This window comes from Hylobates moloch, unplaced genomic scaffold, assembly GCF_009828535.3.
Source record: "Hylobates moloch isolate HMO894 unplaced genomic scaffold, HMol_V3 SCAFFOLD_16, whole genome shotgun sequence".
Classification (NCBI taxonomy): domain Eukaryota; kingdom Metazoa; phylum Chordata; class Mammalia; order Primates; family Hylobatidae; genus Hylobates; species Hylobates moloch.
The window spans coordinates 52,292,271-52,314,144 of NW_026652291.1; the positions used below are offsets into that span (position 1 = coordinate 52,292,271).

At 40.3% G+C, this 21,874-nt stretch overlaps 1 protein-coding gene across 2 annotated transcripts in view; it reads right to left on the reverse strand.

Moving 5' to 3' along the window:
* Positions 1–20,862, reverse strand: part of LOC116485032 (uncharacterized) — a 221,939-nt gene extending 201,077 nt beyond the window's left edge. For both annotated transcript variants that reach the window (XM_058429239.1, XM_058429238.1), the window contains exon 1: positions 20,754–20,862. In XM_058429239.1, coding sequence (XP_058285222.1) covers positions 20,754–20,861 — 108 coding nt within the window. In that variant the 5' untranslated portion in view covers position 20,862. The remainder of the gene's footprint in view (positions 1–20,753) is intronic.
* Between the last annotated feature and the right edge of the window lie 1,012 nt (positions 20,863–21,874).

A 21,874-nucleotide genomic window follows, 5' to 3' on the forward strand; every position in this document is an offset into this window, starting at 1 on the left:
GCAAGTAAACCTCTAATTAACATCAATTGTCGGCAATATATTGATAGGTCATGAAAATATCTCTATAGAGACAGTGCTGTGATGACCTCATTTGACTCTGATTCAGTTAGCACTCCCATTTCCAACCATGTGTCTGATATTAAACAGTATAAAAAACCATAGAAATGATCAGCCCACTGGCCTAGTAATATCCCCCCATAAGAAATTTATCTTGGGAAAATAACCCAAATGAAAGAAAAAGTAATATGCATGAAATGCTAACAAATAATTGTTTTCCAGAGGAATAAAAAAACCTATAATTATTTCAATGATTAAAATGTACACTGACTATTACTGCAATTCAAGGAGTATAAATCTCAGATAGATGTGGGGTCATGCACCAGACCTAACCACATCAACCATTAGAACAACCATAGAGAACGCCAAGAAGTTAAGACATTCGGCAACTAAACCTCTAACTTCAATCGTCGGCAATATATTGATATGTCATGAAAATATCTCTATACAGACAGTGCTGTAATGACCTCATTTGGCTCTGATTCAGTCAGCACTCCCAATTCTAACCATGTGTCTGATATTAAACAGTATAAGAAACCATAGAAATGATCAGCCCACTGGCCTAGTAATATCCCCCCACAAGAAATTTATCTTGGGAAAATAACTCAAATGAAAGAAAAAGTAATATGCATGAAAATGTTCTTTGAAAGTGATTTGTGCAAGTATTATGTCTAACAGTAGGAGAATGGGTAAGTAAATTATAACACATCTACTCAAATGATCATTATAAAGATTATATAGTATGGAAACATGCTTATAATGCTAATCTTAAAAAAAGTTAAATTATATGTACACTAAAACTGCAACAAGTAAAAGCAAAAGACATCCATAAGAATAAAGATAGGAATATGCAAAAATAATGTTACATTATGGCATGTTTCCACACTTTTAAGAATGTTTACATATTAATAATTTTTGAAGGTGGGAGGAAAAATAACTAATGGATAAGCACACTATTTTGAGCCCAAGTCAGTGACTGAGGATTTTAAATCACACACAATATAGAGATTTTTATCGAAAATGCTCCTGATTTTTCTTTGATGCTATATAAATGACATTCTTATAATTAGACTTCTATCTCTTCCTTTTGCAAATTAAAAAATAATCATAAAGTAATAAAGAAATGCAATGCAGCACAGTGGTTAAGAGCTTGAAAGCTGGGCTGTGATTTCCTGAGTGTGAATCCTGGTTAGTTGCTCTGAGCGAGCATTTAATTTGTTTTAGGCTTTGGTTTCCTTGAGTATAAAATGGAGATAAATTATAGTGTCTACTTTATAAGGTTGTTATGAGAAACAAGTAAAATAATGCATGTAAAGTAATTTACATGGTGCCTGGAAAATAGTAAGGTTTAGTAAATATTAGCTACTGTGATGGTGATGATGATAGATGATGACAAATGCATTGAAATGGTGGACCCAGGTGGAAGAAGTCATTCATGCAAGGTGAAGCTGCCCAGAGAACCACAGCTAGGAAAGGTATTTCCAAGTCTTTGTATGAATGGCTTGTCTCTGATGACATTTAAATCTTACAACACTAGAGTAGGTGATGGCCATCATCCCTAAATGCATGTGGATATAGTTTGGGTATTTGTCCCCCCAAATGTCATGTTGAAATATACTTCTATTAAAATTTCAATGACAGTTTTTGCAGAATTTTTTTTAAATTCTAAAATTCATATGGGATTTCAAGGGAACTTGAATAGTCAAAACAATCTCGAAAATGAAGAACAAAGCTGGAGGATTCACACTTTCTAATATCAAAACTTACTACAAAGCTACAGTAATCAAAACAGTGTGGCACTGGCATAAAGGCAGGCATATAAACCCTCACATACTTGGTCAAATGATTTTTTTAACAAGGGTGCTCTGAGAGGAAAAACACTTGATTTTTTACTTACAACACAGATCACTTCTGTGACCTCTAGTCACCAAAATGTGGGTGGGGATTTCTCCCCACAAGCAACCAAGTCTTTGGCAGATTCTTTATGGAACACCAGCTCGGTGTCCCCTAACTCAATTCAATTCTGACACTATCTAGCTGGAGATAGCATCAGACACCACAAGTTGAGGGCTCAGTTCCACAAGGGTGCCCTCATTTCAGACACAAGTAATAAATTGTCATCTATACTTCTGACCAGTAGACTATAAATTGGGGTTCCCATGACCCACGTCCCAATTCTGATTAATTTGACAGGATGGCTCACAGAACTCAGGAAAACATGTTTACTAGTTTATTATAAAGGATATTGCAAAGGATATGATGGACACCTGATAAAGAGATACATAAGGAAAGGTGGAGGGAAGGGGTACAGAACTTCCATGCCCTTTCTGGGGCACCGCCCTCCAGGAACCTCCTCATGTTCAGTTATCAGGAAGCTCCCCCGATTCAGTTTCTTTTGGAATTTTATAGAGGCTTCATTTAATAGACTTGATTGACTAAATTATTGGTCATTGGTGATCAACTTAACCTGCAGCCCCTTTCCTCTCCCTGAGGATTGGGAGATGAGGTGAACGTTCCAATCCTCTAATCATGCCTTGGTCCTTCTGGTGACCAGCTCCCATCCTAAAACTACCTAGGGACTTCCAGTCATCAGTCAATGCACGGGTATACAAAAAGACACATCACTTTGGAGATTCCAAGGATTTTAGGAGTTGTATGTCAGGAAATAAGGATGAAAACCTAATACTGTGTTTATTTCTTGTTATAAATCACAATATCACAGGTGCCAAGGCCATTCAATAGGGAAAGGACAGTCTTTTCAGCACATGGTAGTAGGAAAACTGGATATCCTCATGCAAAATAATGAAGCTGAACCCTTACCAAACACCATATAGAAAAACTTAACTCAAAATGAATCAAATACCTAAATGTGAGACCTAAAACTATGATGTTCTTAGAAGAAGACATAAGGAAAAGCTTCACATTAGATTTGACAATAATTTATTGGATATGGCACCAAAGGCACAAGCAACAGAAGAAAAAATAGATAAATTTAACTTCATGAAAATTTAAAAATGTTTAAGCATCAAAAACATTGTCAGAGTAAAAAGGCAACTCACAGAAAGGGAGAAAATATTTGCAAATTCTATATCTGACAAGAGCTTAATATCCAGTATATAGAGAACTCCTAAAACTCAACAACAAAAACAATTCAAAAATGGATGAGGGATTTGAACAGACATTTATTCAAAGAAGTTACACAAATGGCCAATAAGCATGTAAGATGCTCAATACCACTTATCTTTAGGGAAATGCAAATTAAAACTAACGTTGAGATGCCACCTCACACCCATTAAAATGGCTACTATAAAAAAAAAACAGAGAATAGCAAGTGTTGACAAGGGTGTGGAATAATCAGCACCTTGGTGCACTATTGGTGGAAATGTAAAATAGTGCAGCCTCTGTGGAAAACAAATGGCAATTCCTCAAAAATTTAAAAAGAATTACCATATATTCAGCAGTTCCTTTTCTGGATACACATCCCCAAAAGATTTGAAAGCAGAACTCCAACATGTATTTGTGCACCCATGTTGATAGCAGCATTATTCACAATAGCTAAAACATGGCAATAACCCAAGTGTTCATTGATAAATGAATGGATAAGCAAAAACGTGGTATGTACATACAATGAAATACTATTCCGGCTTAAAAAGGGAGAAAATTCTGACATATGCTATAACATAGATGAAACCTGAGCTAAGGGAAATAAGCCAGTCACAAAAAGAAAAGTATTGCATGGTTCTATTTAGTGTTCTTAGAGTAGTTAAACTCATAGAGGCAGAAAGTAGAAGGGTGGTTACCAGAGGTAACGGGGATTTACTGGAAACACTTTAACGGATTGGATTAATGTTTAATGGATATAATTTCAGCTTTACACGCTGATAAGAGTTCCAAAGATAGCGGTGATAGTTGCACAACATTATAAATGTATTTAATACCACTGAATTGTATACTTCAAAATAGTTAAGATGGTAAATTTAATGTTATGTGTATTTCACCACTTTTTTTTAAATAAGGGGAAACAACTAAACATGCAACTACCACTTGACCCATCATTAACTGCTGGGCATTTATCCCAGAAAATTGAAAATCTGTTCACATAAAAACCTGTACACAAATGTTTATAGCTTTATTCTTCACAGTCTCAAACTGAAAACAAAACAATTGTGGTATAGCCATACCATGGAATACTACCCATCACTAGAAAGGAACAACTTTTGATATGTGAAACAACCTGGATGAATCTGCAGAGAAATACACTGAGTGAAAAAGGGCCAATATCAAAAGGTTACACATACCATATGATTCCATTTACATAACATTCCTGAAATGACAAAATTCTAGAAATGGAGGACAGATTTGTGGTTGCCAGTGGTTAAAAAATGGATGGGGCAAGAGGAAGGTAGGTGTGGCTGTAAAAGAGCAACATGAGGAATCCTTTTAGTGATAGAAGTGTTCTATATCTTCACTATATTAATGTCAACATCTTGGTTGTAATCATTGCTCTATAATTTTGCAATTGGAAACCGGGAGAACCACTGGGAGAAACCGGGTTAAGAGTACAAGGGATCTCTGTATTATTTCTTACAATTGCATGTGAACATACAATTACCTGAAAATTAAAAGCCTAATTAATAATAATAATACTGTATTGTTTATGGATATGCAGAAGCCATACTGTTTTGCAGTACGTGCATATGTACACCAAGATAAAAGATAAAAATATGCATAGGAATGCAGAAAATTAAATTTAACATAGTGGCTACCTCTAGGAAGAGAACAGAGGAAAAAATTACACAGGAGTTTCAGTTATAAACGTAATGTTTTATTTCATTATAATAAAAATCTAAAGTCACTATGATAAAATATTAAGATTTGACTAAGCCAGAAGATAAGTAGAAAGATATTCATTATATTATTCTCTCTAGTACTCTGTATTAGAGTGGTATACCAAGGATGGGGTCATGGGATTAGTCTGCCATGAGTATAGTCAACAAAGGGCTGTATTTTTTTGTACAGAAGTTTAAAACAATGGTAAAACAAACTAGAAGTTAGCCTGTTTTTTCATATCCCCTTGAGCTGGCAATTTTAATATCAGTGATAAAAGATTTTTCCCAGCTGTGCAAACAACTTCCACCAGTCCCAGTCCTTAACTGGTAAGCAAATTGCTATATCCTTAAAATATTTCCTAACTTGTACAGATTTAGCCCATTAATATAAATATTCTTTATGAATACTAGTAAACAATGATATCCATAAGGATCATTTTGAAATATGTTAATATCTCAAATTATCAAAGGAAGTATCTAGCATTATTACAATCTACCAAATAAATCAGGGGAAAGATATATTTTAGAAAAAATGTCTTAAAATTATGGTTGACATTAAAATCATCTGCAGTTTACCCCTCAGTTTAACTAGAAATACTGCGGTATACCACAAAGTTTTAATCACTCTAGTAAATCACGATGTTGTAATGACAGTGTGAGATTATATATTATGCAAGATTAGATTGCAAAGGCATCACAGATGGATGGCAGAAGTAAAAAGCCCTTGGAGAAAAACACTTGAGTTACTCTGCCCTTATGAATGAAAAAATAATGCTCCTATAAAAGGGCTTGGAGGGAGTTTGTCCTTTTTTGCCCTTCTACATTCCACCATGTGAGGACACAATGTTCCTTTTCTCCAGAGGATGAAGCATCAATGTGCCATCCTGAAAGCAGAGAGCAGCCCTCACCAGACATGGAACCTGCCAGCACCTTGATCTTGGACTTCCCAGCCTCCAGAATTATAAGAAAATAATTTTTGTACATTGATTTTGTATCCTGAGACTTTGCTGAAGTTGCTAATCAGCTTAAGGAGATTTTGGGCTGAGACAGTGGGGTTTTCTAGGTATACAATCATGTCATCTGCTTTGTACACCAATCACAGACAAACAGAGAGCCAAATCATGAGTGAACTCCCATTCACAATTGCTTCAAAGAGAATCAAATACCTAGGAATCCAACTTACAAGGGATGTGAAGGACCTCTTCAAGGAGAACTACAAACCACTGCTCAATGAAATAAAAGAGGATACAAAAAAATGGAAGAACATTCCACGCTCATGGGTTGGAAGAATCAATATCGTGAAAATGGCCATACTGCCCAAGGTAATTTATAGATTCAATGCCATCCCCATCAAGCTACCAATGACTTTCTTCACAGAACTGGAAAAAACTACTTTAAAGTTCATATGGAACCAAAAAAGAGCCCGCATCACCAAGTCAATCCTAAGCCAAAAGAACAAAGCTGGAGGCATCACGCTACCTGACTTCAAACTATACTACAAGGCTACAGTAACCAAAACAGCATGGTACTGGTACCACAACAGAGACATAGATCAATGGAACAGAACAGAGCCCTCAGAAATGACGCCGCATAGCTACAACTATCTGATCTTTGACAAACCTGACAAAAACAAGAAATGGGGAAAGGATTCCCTATTTAATAAATGGTGCTGGGAAAACTGGCTAGCCATATGTAGAAAGCTGAAACTGGATCCCTTCCTTACACCTTATACAAAAATTAATTCAAGATGGATTAAAGACTTATATGTTAGACCTAAAACCATTAAAATCCTACAAGAAAACCTAGGCAATACCATTCAGGACATAGGCGTGGGCAAGGACTTCATGTCTAAAACACCAAAAGCAATGGCAACAAAAGCCAAAATTGACAAATGGGATCTCATTAAACTAAAGAGCTTCTGCACAGCAAAAGAAACTACCATCAGAGTGAACAGGCAACCTACAGAATGGGAGAAAATTTTTGCAACCTACTCATCTGACAAAGGGCTAATATCCAGAATCTACAATGAACTCAAACAAATTTACAAGAAAAAAACAAACAACCCCATCAAAAAGTGGGCAAAGGACATGAACAGACACTTCTCAAAAGAAGACATTTATGCAGCCAAAAAACATATGAAAAAATGCTCATCATCACTGGCCATCAGAGAAATGCCAATCAAAACCACAGTGAGATACCATCTCACACCAGTTAGAATGGCCATCATTAAAAAGTCAGGAAACAACAGGTGCTGGAGAGGATGTGGAGAAAAAGGAACACTTTACACTGTTGGTGGGACTGTAAACTAGTTCAACCATTGTGGAAGTCAGTGTGGCGATTCCTCAGGGATCTAGAACTAGAAATATCATTTGACCCAGCCATCCCATTACTGGGTATATACCCAAAGGACTATAAATCATGCTGCTATAAAGACACATGCACACGTATGTTAATTGAGGCACTATTCACAATAGCAAAGACTTGGAACCAACCCAAATGTCCAACAACGATAGACTGGATTAAGAAAATATGGCACATATACACCATGGAATACTATGCAGCCATAAAAAATGATGAGTTCATGCCCTTTGTAGGGACATGGATGAAACTGGAAATCATCATTCTCAGTAAACTATCGCAAGGACAAAAAAACAAATACCGCATGTTCTCACTCATAGGTGGGAACTGAACAATGAGAACTCATGGACACAGGAAGGGGAACATCACACTCCGGGGACTGTTGTGGAGTGGGGGGAGGGGGGAGGGACAGCATTAGGAGATATACCTAATGCTGAATGACAAGTTAATGGGTGCAGCAAAACAACATGGCATATGGATACATATGTAACAAACCTGCACATTGTGCACATGTACCCTAAAACCTAAAGTATAATTAAAAAAAAAAAGAAAGAAAAAAAGAAATGAAAAACCAAAAAAAAAAAAAAAAAAGAAAATAATTTTTTTTCTTTATAAAGTACCCAGTCTCTGGTATTTTGTTATAGCAACACAAAACAGACTAAGACAAGTCCTCTATTTACGTAATTCCATGGTCACTCAAGTTTGAGATTCTGAAACAATAGGAACATCTGGGTATCTGGGCCTACAAACCAATTTTCCATAAACATAACCATCAAACTCTCTGCTAGAATAAGGGGTGGGGAATGCTGCAAAGATTCTCAAACTTAAGCATACATCAAAATCACCCAAAGAGCTTTGTTAAAAAAACAAACAAACAAAAACAAAACAAAACAAACAAAAAAAAAACCTTTATCCAAATTAAATTTAAAAGAGTTACTTGAGCAAAGAACCAATTGTGAATCGGGCAGTCTCCCGAGCCAGAGTAGGCTCAGAGACTTCAGCGCAGCCACATAGTGGAAGACAGAAAAAGGAAAGTTAAATACAGAAAATAGAAGTGAGGTACAGAAACAGCCAGATTGGTTACAGCTTCGTGTTTGCCTTATTTGAACATGGTTTGAGCGGTTGGCCACATTTGATTGGCCAAAACCCAGTGGTTGGCACAAGAGTAGGGTACGGCGGGTTTATAATTCCATTTAGGTTACAGTTCGCGATGTCTAGAGAAGAACTTTAAGCCGAATTTAAACTATGTAAGGAGGCAGCTTTAGGCTAAACTTGATTTAACAGCTTGTTAAAACCAGATTCTTAAGAATCCACCACCATAGACCCTGATTCAATAAGCCTAAAAATTTGCATTTTGAATAACCTCTCAGATGATACTAATAATTTTTTTTTGCTTGTTTGAGACAGAGTCTTGCTCTGTCACCCAGGCTGGAATGCAGTGGTGCAATCTCGGCTCACCACAAGCTCCACCTCCTGGGTTCAAGCCGATTCTCTTGCCTCAGCCTCCCGAGTAGCTGGGATTACAGGCACGTCCCGCCACACCTGGCTGATTTTTGTATTTTTAGTAAAGACAGGGTTTTGCCATGTTGGCCAGGCTGGTCTCGAACTCCTGACCTCAGGTGATCCACCCACCTTGGCCTGCCAAAGTGCTGGGATTACAGGCATGAGCCAGTACACCCGGCCACCCTCATTACTTTTGTCCTTATGTTACCTTTGGAATCTAACCCTGGAATAGTATTAGGTTCTAAAGTTGAAGTAAGTGCCCAGAAGATGCCAGACCACAACAGGACCATTACCATATATTGAGTAAAAAAATTAAATTATATTGTATAAAATAACACAGAGCCATGTAGTTTATCGCCCTGAATAGTTTAAGGTTCCTGCCTTTCAGAAAATTCAGGGGGCTTCCTGCATCTTCTCTGTACTAGATACATGTGAACTTAACGAATTATTTGGTAAAGAAGGAATTTACAGAAACAATTGATTGCCAATTCAACTGCCTGGGACTGTTTTTACAATAAGACTAAGAATTGGGCTTTTTATTAGCTGCTTGAGTACTTGAGTGACTTAAGGGAAAAATTCAATGGTGGCATTACATTTGATAGGATGCAAACAATTAAGCATTATACTTGATACACCAAAGACACTTTGCTATCAACATATCAAAATAATTGGATCATGCCATTAAAAATGAAACAGGAAACTTACATCAGAAAAGCAGGAACATTTTGATCTTGAACACAAAGACAGTGTTTTGTCCACTATCTAGTGAAAGACAGTTATTGCTATAGAATTTTCTTGCCAAATCAATGACTTTCCTCCAAAATCAAGCACCATAATTGCAGCATTAGAAACATACATTTTCTCTTCCATTAATAGTGATACTTAAGCTTACATGTAAGGAAGAAGGTATTATTTGGCAACAAGAGGTGACTCTTGAAATTTTAGCTTAAAATGTTAGATTTCAGAAAACTAATTTATATTAAATGTAAAGAGAAGAGCTGAAGAAAACAAAGATTGCTTTAAATGGAGGATTTCATAACTAGAATTTAACTTTTGAATAATTCTAAATGTGGGTTACCCTCCCTAAATGCAAGGACAGCATTTTCCAAAATATTTTTCAAAAATTCCATTTAAAGATCTGTAATATTCAAATCTAAAGAGTTTTCTATTTTATACAACTGAAATGTATAAACATAATAGAAGATATTAAGAAATATAAATTATGTGATCTTGAATAGAAATTATATTCCATCTTTTGTGTTTCCTTTTATATAAACCTAAGCAATTTTACAAGGTAAACCTAAATTATCAACATTAAACTACTTACTGGCAGATCGAACATTTTCTGACTTTATATTAGTGAAAAACATTCATTCAATGAATATTTATTGGGCATATACTATATATAAGTGAGGTGTTTAAAAAATGATATAGCTGGGCACAGGGGCTCAGGTCTGTAATCCCAGCACTTTTGGAGGTCAAGGCGGGCGGATCACCTGAGGTCAGGAGTTCAAGACCACCCTGGCCAACATGGTGAAACCCCGCGACTAAAAATACAAAAATTGGCTGGGCATGGTGGCAGGCACCTGTAATCCCAACAACATGGGAGGTTGAGGCAGGAGAATCACTTGAACCCGGGAGGTGGGGATTGCAGTGAGCCCAATCATGGCACTGCACTCCAGCCCGGGCAACAGAGCAAACCTCCGTCTCAAACAAACAAAAACAAAACAAAACAAAAAAATGATATAAACTGTGCCCTAAAGGAAAAAGCAAATTGCTTTAAATACAAGTTTTCATAACTGGAATTTAATATATGAACTATTATAAATATAAGATACCCTCCCTACATGTAAAAGAAAGGGTCTAGTAGGCATTTCCCAAAGTACTTGGGAAATTTCATGGCCAGTAGGTTTTGTAAATACTCTCATTCAAAGAGTCATAAGTAATTCTAATATATGATCACAAGTGTCAAGGACCATAAAAAACACAAAATATGACCTGTGTAGTGTTGACCTCCTTATTTGCCTCACCCTTATCCCAATAATCCATCACTAATTCTTATGCCTTCTACTCATAAGATATATCTCCAATTAGTTTTTTAAAAAATATCATGCAAAATAAGCAAAGGATTGATGTCATATTGTCAATATAGTCAATATACATATATTAATACATCTTATAGTATATACTATCCATGTTGTGAAATTAAATCAGAATTCAATAACAAAAAAACCTAAAATCTCCAATGTTCAGAAATTAAGTAACATATTTTTAAATAACCCATAAACAAGTAATCATGGGGAAAATTAGAAAATATTTTGATCATAATGATAATGAAAACATGAAATATAAAAACATGGAATGCAGCCGAAGCAGTACTTAGGGAAAATTATATAGTTCTAAACACATTTATGAGAAAAAAGGAAGGTTGTAAATCTGTAACAGAACTCTATAATCAAGCAAAAGAGCAACAAATTAAACCCAAAGGAGAAAGAAGGAAATAATAAAATAAAATAGCAAAGTTAATGAAAGAGAAAACATACATATAATAGAAATAACAAAGACAAAAATTGATTCTTTGAAAAGCTTAATCAAATTGATAAACTTCTAGTAACACTGATCAATAAAGAGAAAAATATTAATTAAATAAATTTTAAAAAAACAGATTATTATTAAATCTACAGACATTAAAAAGATCCAACCTGGCCAACATGGTGAAACCCCATCTCTACTAAAAATACAAAACTTAGCCGGGTGTAGTGGCACATTCTTGTAGTAAATACTGACTCTCATTCAAAGAGTCATAAATAAGTCTAATACATGATTAGAATTACTAGGATTACACTAGAATTAAACTTTTGAACAATTCTAAATGTGAGGTACCCTCCCTAAATGCAAGGACAGCATTTTCCAAAATATTTTACAAAAATTCCATTTAAAGATCTGTAATATTCAAATCTAAAGAGTTTTCTGTTTATTTTATACAACTGAAATGTATAAACATAATAGACGATATTAAGAAATAAAAATTATGTGATCTTGAATAGAAATTACATTCCATTCCATCTTTTGTGTTTCCTTTTCTATAAACCTAAGCAATTTTACAAAGTAAACCTAAATTATCAACACTAAACTACTTACTGGGAGATCGAACATTTTTCTGACTTTATATTAGTGAACAACATTCATTCAATAAATATTTACTGGGCATATACTATATATAAGTAAGGGGTTTAAAAAATCATATAGCTAGGCATGATGGCTCACGTCTGTAATCCCAGCACTTTGGGAGGTCAAGGCAGGTGGATCACCTGGGGTCAGGAGTTCGAGACCACCCTGGCCAACGTGGTGAAACCCTGGTTCTACTAAAAATACAAAAATACAAAAACTCCCTAGCTACTCGGGAGGCTGAGTCAGGAGAATTGCTTGAACCTGGGAGGCGGAGGTTGCAATGCACCAAGATCGTGCCACTGCACTCCAGCCTGGGTGAGACAGTGAGACCCTATCACAAAAAAAAAAAAAAAAAAAGCTATTATTAACAACTTAATGCCAACAAATTTGAAAAATGAACAAATTCTTTGAAAAATACAACTTACCAAAACTGACAAAAGAAGAAATTGAAAATCTGAAGAGTCCTAGATCTAGCAAAGAAATTGAATCCATAATTGAAAACTTTCCAACAAAAAACTCTAAGCCTTGATGGCTTTACTAACGAATTTTCCAAATGTGCCCCAGAGCTCCACACAACCTTGTCATATCCTGACCTTTCCACCTCAATGCTCAGATCCTCACCGTCGTGCTTCACTTTGAGACCACAATGACCAATGCCATCATTTCCAATATCTCCATTTAGGTAAGTCATCTTCTGGAGCCCAAGATCATCTCCTCCCACTTTCATCTCCTTATAGAGCTGTACATCTCTTAATTGGATTCCATTTCTTCCTTTCCCTAATTTTCAAAACCTTTCAACTATTCCCTCTGGAATTGACAGGCCACTATCAGCTGAACCACCTGTAAACACAATCTCTTCTCTGAATAACCCTTTTACCTTGTTGCTCTAATTGAAAACTGTCTCTAGGCCAGGCATGGTGGCTCATGCCTATAATCCTAGCACTTTGGGAGGCTGAGGTGGGAAGATCACTTGAGCCCAGGAGTTCAAGACCAGCCTGAGTAACATAGTGAGATCCTGTCTCTACAAAAGTTTAAAAAAAAAAAAAAAAACAAAAAAAAACCTGGGAGTGGTGGCATGTACCTATAGTCCCAGCTACTTGGTAGCTGAGGTGGAAGGATCACCTGACCCTGGGAGTCTGAGGCTGCAGTGAGCTATGATCATGACGCTGCTCTCCAGCATGGGCAATAGAGTGAGACCCTGTCTCTAAAAAAATAAATAAGAAAACTATCTTTTTCCTGAGGCTACTGCTTTCCCTTCAGCCCTCTCAGGTGACAGCTGATTTCTTTCCCACAGTCCTTGCACCTGTGTCTAGAATGTGGATAAATGTTCAGCTTTCTCTTCAGTACCACTTCTCTAACAATGGTCCCTACTTTCTTTAAAACTTCTTGTCTTGAAAATCATGTCTCAGACTCCACTACTTTCTACCCTTCCTTTTTGTAGCCATCTACAGACCCCTGAATCATCCCTAACATGTCTTGAAGAATATTAGCACCTGGCCACTATCACTTTTTCATAATATTTCTGACACATTACTTGGCAATTTCAATGGCCATGGTGATAATTCTTCTAACCTCTAGCTTTTCAGTTCATTAGCCTCTACTTCCCAATCTTGTTCTCCACTCTACTTCAGTTAAACACTCTGTTTTTGTTTTGTTTTTTTGAGATGGAATCTCACTCTGTCTCCCAGGCTGGAATGCCGTGACATGATCTCAGCTCACTCCAACCTCCACCTCCTGGGTTCAAGCGATTTTCCTGCCTCAGCCACCCTAGTAGCTGGGATTACAGACATGCACCACCACACCCTGTTAATTTTTGTATTTTTAGTGGAGACAGGGTTTCACCATGTTGGCCAGACTGGTCTCAAACTCCCGGCCTCAAGTGATCCACCCGCCTCGGCCTCCCAGAGTGCTGGGATTACAGGCATGAACCACTGCTCCTGGCCTCAGTTAAACACTCTTGTGGACCTACCCGAGACCATGTTTTTATCCATTACCATAGATCATGTTTTTATTCATTGCTCCCCTTCCCCCATACCTATCTTAGCTGCCATAAACTATTATTATAATCAATTCTTACCATATACCCTCAACCTCCTTGTCCTCTAATCCTAAATCCATTTGTGATGTAAACTGTGAGCTACTCTGCACCTGTAGCTAAATGAAGGTGCAGAAAAGCACATAAACCCACTGATTGGTCTTGATTTAAATTATTGATGCCTGACCTCAAGCAGGGAACCCTACTGCATTTCTCTACTCCAGTGATCACTCCTTCCCTTCTCACCTTAAACTTCTTTCCTTCTCTACATAAATCAGTTCATGACCTTGTGTAAGGAACATGGCTGCACTGCAGCCAAGCAGGCATAGGCAAGGTAAACACCCTGCATGACTCAGCGGGATTGTAGCACAGGCGCACACTATGTAACCATAACATGGGAAGGCTCATCATTTGGCTGTAAGCCACTATTGTTTGTAAAAGGTATAATTTCCCTGCTGACACTGTACAGGCACACTCACACCCAGAGAAAGAAAGAGTCAGAGCTGTCGGTCTTGCAGATGGACAGGGGGGTGCCAAGACACAGCTCAGCTTGCTTGTGCCCAGAGGGAAAGAGTTGAGCTGCTGACCCTGAAGGGAGAGCTAGCCGTGCAGCTGTACATGGGAGTGGCCGGAGGAAGCAGCCGAGACAGTAAAAACAGTGTAAAAGAGCTGCTGAATAAAGCCATATTTCATCTACATACATTCTTTTAGCTATTTGCCACCCATCCACCCACTCCCTTTGGACCTCAGCATGGGCTGAAACCTGACCCTAGACCTGAAAATTGGCATAATCGGCAGGATGAGATGAGTGGGTCTTCAGCCACTGAGGGCTCCCAGGTCAGCTGTGTGGCGCAGCACTGGCTGTGGTACCCAGTGGAAGTGGTACTGCTAGGATAGGCCCCAGTGGAAATGTGGGAGGCAGTGGACAGGTCTACCAAGAGTATAGAGAAAGTACTGAAGCAGCTGGAAGCACGCAGCACTGAGAAGGAACGCACCTTCGCTGGCACTGTTGGATGGTTGTTTTTGATGGCACTGTCAATCTCTACCGGAGGCTTCCCAGGTAAGGGACCTCCAGGCACAAGCTACATGTCTGGGGGCCCAAATTCACAGCTTGGAGCAAAACCTGGGGGTGAAGGACCTCTAGGTGTAAGCAGGGTACTTAGAGGCCCAGATAAACAGTCCAGAACAGGAGTTAGCAACAGCTGTGAGTGCGACCTTGAGCCCATCCTCCCGGCTGGAAACTCCTGTTAGGTCTGATGCCGAGGAGGAGAAGGAGGCTCCCCAGCTGCGGGCTCACCCCGTGATCTGTCAGAAGGTAGAATATGAGCATCTGATGGGACCCCAGGGGAGAGCCCAGGGACCCCCCACAGTGGTGGAACACACCTCTTATTTTGCTTATACCCCCACTGAGTTGTGGAAGTTAGGTAAGCAATGCCAGCAACATCCAGGGGAGCCCCTCTCTGCCTGAATGCTCCATCTCTGCGATGAAGGAGCTGACACGTTTCCTGCACTGCCTCCAAGATGAAGAAGCTGGCTTCTTTAATTACAGTCTAAACTGATGCAGGTGAAATAGCGGAAACTGTCAGTAGATAGCAGTCGTATACTGATTTGGTGCAAGTACCCCGTGAGCTGGCTATGCCGCAGGCTATGTTTGATCCAAATACCTGGGGCCAGATGATGAACACTTTATCTCCCACATAAGGGACCTTATGCTGGGCTTAGCCCCCCTGAGTGCTTTTGCCTCTCTAGCCACTGTTCTCACCCTGTATGTGGGGCGCCGCATACATGAAGTGACTATTACTAAGGCAACTCTCAGGGAGACAGAAGGCCGTTGGGGAGTTTGTACCATAAAGAAGGTGAAGACTCCTCATCCACAGGTAACCACCCCATGAGATAAAAAGGGGCCCCAGCAGGTGACCCACATGCAGATGTGGATTGATTTAATTGCAGCTAGGGTTGCTCAGGAGAAAACTGACAGGCAACCCAGTGGAATGCTATTGGCTCTGTGGAGGCAACTGTCGCCGAAGCAGCAATTCTAGAAAATGCCCAAGAGGGGGCAAAACAGTGTTGCTCAAACCAGCCCCACCTGGACACTTCAACTCAAGGACTATTTGCAGACAGACAAAGATGTAGGGCCATTCCTGTTTGATTAGGGAACTGGCCGAAATGCCTGGCTTGTGGGGGAACCAGATGACCAGAGGCCATATGTGGAGCTGGCAATCCTCTGGTCCCCAACTAATGTACAGCGGGTCCTAGCACTGGTAGGTACTGGTGCAGACTGCAGTCTTATTTATGGGAACCTGGGTAGGTTTCCGGGCAAAGCTGCATTTATTGATGGTTATGAGGGCCAGTCAGTGAAAGTGAAACCTGTGTCTCTGCATCTTGGCATTGGCCACTTGGCTGCCCGCCTATGTGCTGTGTATGTCTCTCCCATACCTGACTATATTCTAGGGGCAGACATTTTGCATGGGCTTACACACCACAGCCAGAGAATTCAGACTCTGAGTTCGTGTAGTAAAACAGGTACTGCATGGGCCTACACATCACCAGCCCCAAGTTCTGCCACAACCCCAATGAGTTACCTCCACTTGTCAATACCATTTGCCAGGGGGCATATGGAGATAACTGAGACTATTAAGAAGTTAGAGGAGGTGCAAATCATGTGTAGCACCCATACCCCTATAATTCCCCAGTATGGCCAGTCAGAAAGCCTAATGGGATTTGGCAGATGACAGTGGATTATCAGGAAATGAATAAAGTACCACCCCCTCTGCATGTAGCTGTATCCTCCATCATTTATCTGATGGACCACTTGACAATGAAACTGGAACAGTACCACTTTGTGGTAGACTTAGCTAATGCATCATTCTCCATTAACATTGCTCCACAGAGCCAAGAACAGTTTGCCTTTATGGGAGGGCGACAATGGACTTTCACAGTGTTCCTGCAGGGCTATATGCATAGCCCCATCATATGTCATGGTCTTGTTAATGATGTTATGCTAACCTCTGGTTCTCTTGCAGGTTTAGAAATGGCAATTCCCCCTGCCTGGCATTGAGATGATGCAGCTGAGACAGTCTTTCTGGTACCCAACCGGGATATTTAGCAGGCACAAAGCCTTACGGGTAGTTAGCCAGGAGTGCCCATTTGAACTTGATGTACATGTGACCACAGATAGTTTCAGTTAGGGCCTATAGCAGCACACAGGGCACCTGAATACGCCAGTAGGTTTTTGGTCCCAACTATGGAAGGGAGTTGAGCTCTGGTATTCCTTGACAGAAAAGCAGTTAGTAATAGCAAAATGGGTGCATTCATGGATAACGACCCCCTGGACTGGGAAAACAGTTAGTAACTGCATATGCTGCCCTTCAGGCTCATAAGAACATGGCAGGACAGGCTACAGTCATCATGTAGATGACTTACCCAACAGCAGGGTAGGTACGTTCATGGGTAACAACCCTGCAGACTGGGACGGCACAGACATCCACTTGAGCAAAGTGGGGTGCCTACTTGGGGAGCAGCAAAGTACACTGAGTCCAAGTCCCTTAGTAGCAGAGTTACAAGAGATCTTGAAGCCTATAGTCCTAATGCAAGATAAGGCCGTGGGACCTGAGGTACCTCCCCATTCCTGATGGAGCATAGTATACAGACAGGTCTAGCCATAGTACTGCTGCTGCCTAGGTTGCTGCTGCAGTCCAGCCTCGTACTGACACTACACGGTTTGATACCATGTGTTGGACAAAGCAGCCAATGAGCTAAACTTAGAGCAGTGTGGATGGTAATCACCAAGGAGGTGACACCTATGGTAATCTATGTCAATAGCTGGGCAGTTTATCGAGGCTTAATCTTGTGGTTAATTACCTGAAAGTTACAGAATTAGCTAGTTAGTCACAGACCATGTAGGGCCAGGCCATGAGGCCAGATCTATGAGAGCAAGAATGACATTCTCCAACCAGGTGTATGGGGACGAACAGTAATCTGTTATTGCCTGCCCCAATACCCCTAAAGGTAGGGAAACAAAGAAAAAAAATTTGGTGTTGCCCATGGACCCTCCAAGCCCCTCACTGAAGATGGCTGGCTATCAAAGCCCCCTGGAGGGAGGGTCTGTAGTATGACTTACATGTTACTCCTTGGGTATTTAATGTGTAGTCTACACAATTAACTGTTTGTACAGGAACAGCCAGGGAAGGGACCTTCTTCTGGGGGACATATGTACTTTCTGTGTGGCCTATCGTGAGCTCTCCTGTGACTTTGCCATGCGTACAGAACCCAAAAGAACCATGGGAAGCTGATAAGCTGTGGTACCATCGCACAGGGCAGAAGCCCTTGGCAGCTGCATTGTTATCCAGAGATGAAAAGTTGCTGTATTTTGCCTGAGGGACATAATTTATCCTTGTTAGTACCTGTGCCTGCTTTGTCATTTCGGCTATAGGTTGACATGCCCCAACAGCATCATGGACTGGGCCCACACTTACGCCGAAGTGACCAATGTCTCCAGCTGTTGGATCTGCACCACCCTTCCAGCAGCAGCTGCGGACAGCTTGCCCTGGTACATGAATTCAGCTTCTGTGAAGAATTGGACATGGCTGGAAACTTGGGGTCCCATGGACAATGGTTGGGATGCAACACGGTGAACTTTGGATAGGGAGTGTCACAAAACCCACGGCAAGCCTATCCCCTGGCTGACTAGTAGTGTCCATGATGAATGGTGCTGGCTAAGGGGAGAACACGTGATGCCTCCATTGCAGGTACCACAATGTATAGAGCAACACCGGGGGTAAAGTCACTGTGGGATGATTGCCTGCTGAGGTTTGTGTAAACGTAACACATGTTACCACACTGAGATGTGGTAGAACAAGCGGCCTTATCAAGGCCGGGCCCCAGGCTTTGTGCCCCATGGGAGTTTATGGGTCTGTGGGGACAAAGGATGGCCATATCTGCTAGCCAATTGGACTGGACATTGTACCTGGGGGTGGCCTTATGTGCCTGCCACTGTGATTCCCACATTGCCTAGTCACCCACATAACGAAGGTGCTGAATTGCTGGTTTCTGTGAGTACAGCGGGCCCCCTGGTGGCTCTACCCCTTAGCCATAACTATCCCTGGAGCAGGTGTCATTACTATAGAAATGCAAGTTACAGCCCTTGCAGAGCACACAGCTTGGGTCCTGAATTATACCCAAATTGCTTTCCATTTGCTAACTGATAAGGTTGATCAGATCAGGAAGGTGGTGCTGCAAAACTGGATGGCCTTAGACATACTAACAGCTGCCAAAGGTGGCACCTGTGCTCTTATAGGGACACAATGTTGTACATTTATTCCCGATAACCACCAGAACATAACGGCAGCTTTACAAGGGGTGTCAGAGGGGGCTAAGGTGATTAAACACTTTACTGATGACCCCCTGCAGAGATGGTGGGCATCTCTGGACTCTAATCTATGTTGGACTCTCATAATCATAAGTAGCACAGCAGGAATACTATTAGTAGGTTGTTGCTCCCTGTATTGTTGCTATGGTCTATGGGTCCAGGGTGCTGCCCTATGTGCACGGGTCCCCACTAAAAGGACTCCCTCAGTAGCAGGTGGAGTGTAAGAAACATGGCTGTGCTGCAGCCGAGCAGGCATAGGGAAGGTGAACATCCTGCATGACTCAGCAGGATTGGAGCACAGGCGCACACTATGTAGCCATAACATGGGAAGGCTCATCATTTGGCTCTAAGCCACTGTTGTCTGTAAAAGGTATAATTGCCCTGCTCACATTGTACTGGCATGCTCATGGTCAGAGAAAGAGAGAGAGAGAGCCAGAGCTGTTGGTCTTGCAGACAGACAGGGGAGAGTCAGGACACAGCTCCACTTGCCTGCACCCAAAGGGAAAGAGCTAAGCTGCTGACCCTGAAGGGAGAGCCAGCCATGCAGCTGTGCGTGGAAGCGGCTGGAGCAAGCAGCCGAGACAGAGACAGACAGTGTAAGACAGCTGCCGAATAAAGTCACATCTCACCTACCTATGGTCCTCCAAGTGTTCTTTAAGCTATTTTCCACCCATCCACCCCCTCTCTTCAGACCTCAGCATGGGCTGGAACCTGACCCTGGACCTGAAAATATGCTATGTATTTCAGAGAGAAACTTCATGGTGAGAACTTCCACATCATTCCACCACATCTCCCCTTTGCTGTACTCTGACCTTCCTCCTGTTACTGTAAAAGAATCAGACATACTCCTAGCTAACCAACCCCTAGCTCCTTCCTCACCCTAACTTGTATACCAGGACACATCCCCTTTCACCAACTCAAGGACCTCACACTAGGAAATGTCCCCTCCTACTCCTAAGTCATTAAATGTTTCCTCATTACTAGATCATTCTGTAATTATACTATACTATCTCCCATTATAAAAAAAAATAATTACCCTACTTCCCCTTCTAGTTACCATTCCACCTCTATGCTTCCCTTTTTATAAACACTTCTTGAAGAAGCTATCTATATGCACTGGCTGTCTCCACCTTCTCTCCTATTATTCTCTCTTCCACTCCACAGAGTGTTAGAATTCCACAGACTTAGCCAATGGACCTCTTTCCTGCTCTATTTATACCCATCCCTTTATGATCTCATACAGTCCTGTAACTTTACATTTCATGTATATATTGACAGTTCCCACATTTTCCCTCAATCCCTGGCATTTCCCTTGAATTTTCAGCTTGCAGAGACATCTCCTCTTTGGATATCCAGTACCCAGACCTATTCTTCCCATTGTCTCCCCCATCTTAGTAAATGGCAAATTTGTTAAGTCAATCTCATTACAAACCTTAGAGTAATCTTTGCGGCTTCTCTTCTCACATCTCACAAGGAACTTTTCTATTCTTCTTAAGTATTTCAAAAATTTCACCATTTCCACCCCACCCAGGCCAACCATCTCCTTCCTGAAGTTTAACAATGACCTCTTAGAGGATTTCTCTGCTTCTTCCCTTGCACTCCACAGTTGATCTTCAAGATAGCAACCAGAATGACCCTGTTAAAACATACATTGGATTATGACATTCTCCTGCTGAAAGCCCTCCAAATATCCTCCGAATGCAATGACCCTGTTAAAACATACATTGGCTTATAATATTCCCCTGCTCAAACCCCTCCAAATCCATCTCCTCTTCCTTATAGTAAAATCCTTACAATGACCTCAAGGCCCTACATGACATGTTTTCTGTATCTCTCTCACTTCCTGTATTTATCCCCCTCACTTTATAGGAGTAAGTTCTCCTTGACATTCCTCAAACAGACACACATGCTCCTGCCTCACAGGCTTTGCACTTACTGATCTCTTTGGCTAATACAGTCTTCCTTCGGTGTCCACATGGCTTGCTGCTTCACTTCCTTCAGCTACCTGTGCAAAGGTCACATTATCAACAAAGCCTTTCCTGACAACCCCATACAGAATAGCAACCTTGCCCCAACCCAAGGATAATGTTTCTCTTATCATGATATTTTTTCCTATAGCACTCATTATTACCCAAAATTTGATATATATATTTTAAATTGTTTGTCATCTATCTTCCCTCTCTAGGATATAAGCTATGTAAGAGAAGCAGCTTTCACGGTTTTGTTCACTGTGGTAACCCCAGGACCCAGAGCTTAGTAGTAAGTACTCAATGAAGAATTGTTATATGAATAAATCAATTTCTTTAGCACTATCTTTGTATGCTTTATCTGTGACTTCATATTCCTTTAGAGATATTTATTTCTATTATAACTTATTTTTTCTGAGTAAATTATGCAATTTATCGCTTCCAATGACATTTTTATTCCCCTATTATGCTTTCAAGATCTAAATAGTCTTTGAGCATCATAGTAGATACCTTTCTCTCATAACTACTTCATAATTAATTTTTTTCTTTTAAAGTTCTTTTAAAGTACTACTGTTGTTGAAATCTT